We start from the raw sequence: 5,217 nt of genomic DNA, 5'->3' as shown, positions 1-5,217 counted from the left end.
AAATGGAAGTTCTGGGGTAGTTTAGGTTTCAAGGGGTCAAATCTTCAGAGAAATTTCGTCGTAACACCGTCCGCGTGAGGGCGAAGATACAATCTATTTACTTTCGGTTCTTTTGCACTCTATTTCGTTCGAACTTCACTTTTGGAAGTTGATTTGGTTGTTGATGTTACTGATTATCTATGCATTTCTTAGTTTTCGTTATATTTGTGTTATTTCGTGTTGATCTACGTTGATCCTGCTGTTAAGAGTTTTTATTTCGGCGAGTTGCATGTTGATCTCTGTTTCTGTCACTTTGGTGCTCGATCTGGGGAATTTGGCTGTAGATCTGCGGTGTTGTTGTTGATCGGAGGTTGTTGGTTGAATCTGAAGTTATGGAATGTTTTTTTTTTTTTTTTTGGCTGGAGTTTGTGTCGGATGCTTGGATCCGGAGTGGATTTAGCATCCGAGGTTGGATTTGAACAGAGGAAGTCGAGTTATGCATGGATTTTGAGTTTTCTATTTACTTTCTGTTTTACTTCGTCTAGCATCCGTATATCGGTTTAGTTCTTAATTGTTCTTCATTTAATCGTTTTTTTTTTTTTTAAACACCTTTCACGGTGGAGGGATAAGTAGGACCCTCATCCCCTATATATCATCGAACAAAATCGAAAGTCAACATACAAACCATCCTAAAAAGATTGTCTAAAGAAAACACCAAAGACCATCTAAACTATTACAATGAGCACAGGCCCAGAACCAACCACTATCAAAACGAAAAACAAAACTATTGTCATGCTCATTCAAAACCGAAAATTTGGCAGACCGATCTGATCCATCCTGCAAAGAGCCTTTACCCGAGACGGAGCCGACACGCCCGTGTAAAGCACCTGTTCACCGGACTGGATTCCAGCCTCTGCAAGGAAATCCGCAGCTTTGTTACCTTCCCTAAAAATATGGGATACTTTCCAGTCCATTCCCAGCAACTCCTTTCTGATCCTAAGCAAATCCACGCACACATCCGCTGATCCGAGCTTACCTGAGGCTAGCCAGCTTACCACCCTTTCTGCATCCAACTCAATCCACACTCTGCCTCCCTGTTGCTTAGCAATCATAACACCTAGAAGCAGAGCCGCGACCTCAGCCTCCAAACCCAAAGCCACCTCTAGACCTGCAGAGAAAGCAGCAATAATTTCACCTCTGAGTCTCGCAACACAGCTCCCCCACCAGATTTTCGAGACACCAGAGAAAATGCTCCATCCACGTTGAGTTTACACCAACCCTCATCCGGAGGTCTCCACAGAACCCTTACAACTTTCCTCCTTCGGACATGACGAGCCCCTCCCCTCATCACATCCAATTGAGGGCAACAGCTCCCCCAGTGTTCTGGTCCTATCAGTTTGGCCAAAACCAGATTTCTCAAGTGAGAATTAACCCTCCTAATTACATTCTCCACTTCAAAGGCTTTCTCCCTATGAACATTTTCATTTCTCTCCGACCAAATAAACCACAAAATAAGATAGGGGATGAGCGTACATAAATGACCACCTGCTCTTATTCCCAAATGTCTTTGCCACCACCTAAACCTAAGCTTAATGTTCTCCCCAACCTCCATGAACGGCGGTACTTGAGGAAACCACCTTGCAAAATATTGCCACACTCTCCTTGCCGCCTCCCCGTTCACAAATAAATGCAGTCTTGTCTCAATCTGCGACTCGACACGGCATCTACACTTTGAAGCCAACGAGATTCCACTCCATTGCATCTTTGCCTCTACCGAAATTCGATTCGCCAAGAGACGCCAGAGGAACATCGAGATGGACAATCCAATGTTTTTTCCCCATATCATTTCAAGGATCAACCGCTTCCCTGCTCTTTTCCTGACTAGATCCCAAGCCGAAGCTGTTGTAAAGTCCCCATTACCGGATAACTTCCATCTTCCCCTATCTCGAACCCCTCTATCAAAAGGTGTTTGTAAAATTTTCTCGGCAATCTCCTCCTGCAAACCCTCCTCCTCCACAAGCATCCTAACCTTCACCTCATCCCAATGATCCCCCATCCAGAGATCATTAACTTTCAACGCTGGGCAGCTTAGATTCGGCCCACACAGACCTGCAAGGGGCGAACACAGAACCCAAGAATCAAACCAAAAGTTTATATTACCCTACCACCCACCTCACCTGTTCTCGACAAAGCTCCCCCACCATGAACAGTTTTCTCCACATAGGGCTAAATCTGTTCGATCTATACAAAACCATCGGAAATGATTTTGAGCAGTATTTTTGGAACATGTAACGAGCCCACAAAGACTCCTGATTCCTGAACCTCCACCACAACTTGAGACTAAACGCCATCACCGAGTCTGCCAAGTTGCGAATACCCAAACCCCCCTCATCAGTGGGTAGGCAAATTCTCTGCCAATTAATCCAATGAGTCTTTCTAGAAGTGTAGCATGACCCCCATAAAAACCGGGCCAGCACTTGTTCTATCTGCCTCAAGGCACCCTTTGTAGGATCCATTACCTGGAAAACATGGATAGGTAAAGCCCCCAGGACGCTTCTTATCAAAGTTAAACGACCCCCAAAGGACAGGTGTCTATGACTCCAACTGTGATTCTTGCCGATATTTTATCTCGAATAAATAGGAATAGGCTTGTCTTTCTCGGTCCCCTAAAAATTGGCACTCCCAGATAGAAAAAAGGAAGACATCCCTGTTGAAATCCACTTACCTCAGTCACTTCTCTTGCCCATGCGACATGCTTCTTATCAAGATAAAAGCAGCTCTTTCCCACATTCACTTTCTGTCCCGAAACCTCCATGTAATGTTTCAAGCATTCTTTCACTTCAAGGATTGCTGAGCTCTGAGCCTGCGAAAAGATAAGTATATCATCTGCATACGCCAAGTGAGAGATCCCCATGGTATATCTAGCTGTGCGATACATCAATTCCTTACGCCCCAAAATGAGGCGGTCAAGCAACCTTGAAAGATAGTTAGCTGCCAAAACGAAAAAGGAGGGAGAAATCGGGTCCCCTTGCCTGAGACCTCGAGTCGATTTGAAAAAACCCGCCACACTCCCGTTAATAAGAACCGAGAACCAGCAAGGAGAAATACAATTTTCAATAAACCTCACCCACGTGTCCGAGAAACCCATTTTTCTAAGAATTTTCAGTAAGAATGGCCACTGAACACGATCATAAGCTTTCTCCATATCCAGCTTTAGAGCCAAATTCGGGGAAGTCACACCCTTCCAGATTTCATGAAACAGTTCTTTAGCCAGAAGCACATTATCACTTAACAACCTCCCTTGAATGAAACCACTTTGATTAGGAGCAATGATCAGGGGAAGAAGAGGAGCCATCCTTGAGGCAAGAAGCTTGGATATGATTTTATTCATTACATTGCACAAGCTAATCGGCCTAAACTCAGGCCATTGTGTAGGATTATCCTTCTTAGGAATTAGAACTATTAAGGTGGCCGCAATACCTCGTGGGATAGGGGAGCCCGAGAAAAAATCCAGCACTGCTGCCACCACATCATCACCAATTATCTCCCAGCAAGACTGGAAAAACAGAGCAGAATACCCATCTGGCCCTGCGGCACTTTCTCCATTTAAGCTAAAAACAATATTCCTTACCTCTTCCACAGAGGGTGCCCTCTCCAGCAACTCTGTATTAATGTGGGAAGGGAGGGTAGAAAGAATTTCCAGATCCGGCTCCTCTAACACTCCCACATCTTCAGAAAGAAGGCCCTTGAAGAAACTCTCTGCCGAACTCCTAATATCTGCCTCTTCAGTCAGGGTCTGGTTCCCATCCTCAATCGCTAGGATTCTAGATTTTACCCATTTCTGTTTCACCCATCCTTGAAAGAACCTTGTATTTCTATCCCCCTCCGCCACCCACTTCAAAGCCGCTTTTTGACACCAAAAATCTTCCTCCATCTTTAACCTTAGTAAGAATTCCGCAGCCATCTCTGCATTTCTGATCTCAACTCAGGAGCGGGATTCTGATCATATCTTTCCGTGGCTTTCTTAGCCTCCACCTCGGCTTTCCTTACTTTTTCAAAAATGTTACCAAAGACCACACGGTTCCAGATTCTTAAATTTTTCTTAAGCCGGCTGAGCTTGATTTGGATATTGATCATACCGCTAGTACCTGTTTCCTCCCTCCAGCTCCGTTCCACTTCCTTCAAAAACGAGGAATGCCGTACCCACATATTTTGAAACCGAAAGGATGGCTTAGCTCGAGGTCCTGGTATCTGACACCTTATCAAAAGCGGGCAATGATCAGACAGAATTCTAGGGAGATTCGAAACTCTCGTGGATTCGAACAGGTTCGCCCATCCTTCACCAATAAGAACTCGGTCCAGCCTCTCCAAAGTATCCCCCCTTGCCCAAGTGAATTTAGAACCATTAGCGCCCACATCCAGGAGCTGGCAGTCCGCAATTGTCTCCGCAAAATCCATCATTTCTTTGGCTTTCCTTCCTTGCCTTCTCACACTTCCATGCTCTCCTCCTCAGAAACAAAGATATTGAAATCACCTCCCACCAACCACGGCAGACCATCTAACTTTGCAGCTAATTCTCGAAGCTTCTCCCACATTCCCCTCCTTCCCTCCCTAGAACATTTGCCATAAGCTATCGTAAGAAAGGCAGGGGCAGGGAGAAAAGAAGCTACATGTCTGCCATGGAAAATTTGATCAGAATCATCCCAGCCATCCACCTTAATTCCCTCAGCAACAAAAATCCATATTTGACCATTGCAGTTAGAACCTTTAAAAGACAGACCAAAGATCTTACTAAAGAATTCCGGCTTAGGTGCAGTAAGAGGTTCAATAATTGCTAACACTACGATTCTATTCTCTTTTACCAATCTCTTAATCATCCTCTGGGTGTTAACGTTCGCCACACCTCGAGCATTCCAAATCAGAAGATTAAGCGACATGAGAAACAATTCCCACCACTGCCTCTTCACCAATTCTTCCCTTTTTTGAAACTTGTTCCTCCTCATTCTTTGAAAGGTCGACAGCAACACCCCTCTTCTCCACAGTTTGCTCCTGCTGCACCTCCATATCCGTTTCTAAATCATCTTCATCATCCTCTTCCTTTTCATCTTCATACACCTCGGAATCAAAATCACCATTTGGAAGCATCTTTAAATATTTCGGCTTAGACCCCCAAGACCTCCCATCCGTGTCCATGGCCAGAGAAGACAAGGCTGAGAATCTGTTTGCCATATCCTTCTG

General features: G+C 44.8%; 2 protein-coding genes across 2 annotated transcripts; both read right to left on the bottom strand.

The window, feature by feature from the left end:
* Positions 1-779: 779 nt before the first annotated feature.
* Positions 780-3,913, bottom strand: LOC125220327 (uncharacterized). Its single transcript, XM_089062229.1, has 4 exons — positions 2,705-3,913; positions 2,273-2,498; positions 1,525-2,088; positions 780-1,147 (listed from the first exon to the last, which is right to left on the bottom strand). The coding sequence occupies exons 1-4, from the start codon at positions 3,911-3,913 to the stop codon at positions 780-782; spliced, it is 2,367 nt and encodes a 788-aa protein (XP_088918355.1).
* Positions 3,914-3,921: 8 nt separating this feature from the next.
* On the bottom strand, positions 3,922-4,437 carry LOC125220328 (uncharacterized). The gene has a single exon (XM_048122488.1). The coding sequence runs from the start codon at positions 4,435-4,437 to the stop codon at positions 3,922-3,924; it is 516 nt and encodes a 171-aa protein (XP_047978445.1).
* Positions 4,438-5,217: the final 780 nt, after the last annotated feature.

The sequence above is a fragment of the Salvia hispanica genome, chromosome 1, assembly GCF_029641045.1.
Source record: "Salvia hispanica isolate PSC_SH4W2 chromosome 1, Shi_PSC_v1, whole genome shotgun sequence".
Classification (NCBI taxonomy): Eukaryota; Viridiplantae; Streptophyta; class Magnoliopsida; order Lamiales; family Lamiaceae; genus Salvia; species Salvia hispanica.
Note: the sequence above shows the minus strand (reverse complement) of the source record. Positions and strands in the feature narration are given on the sequence as shown.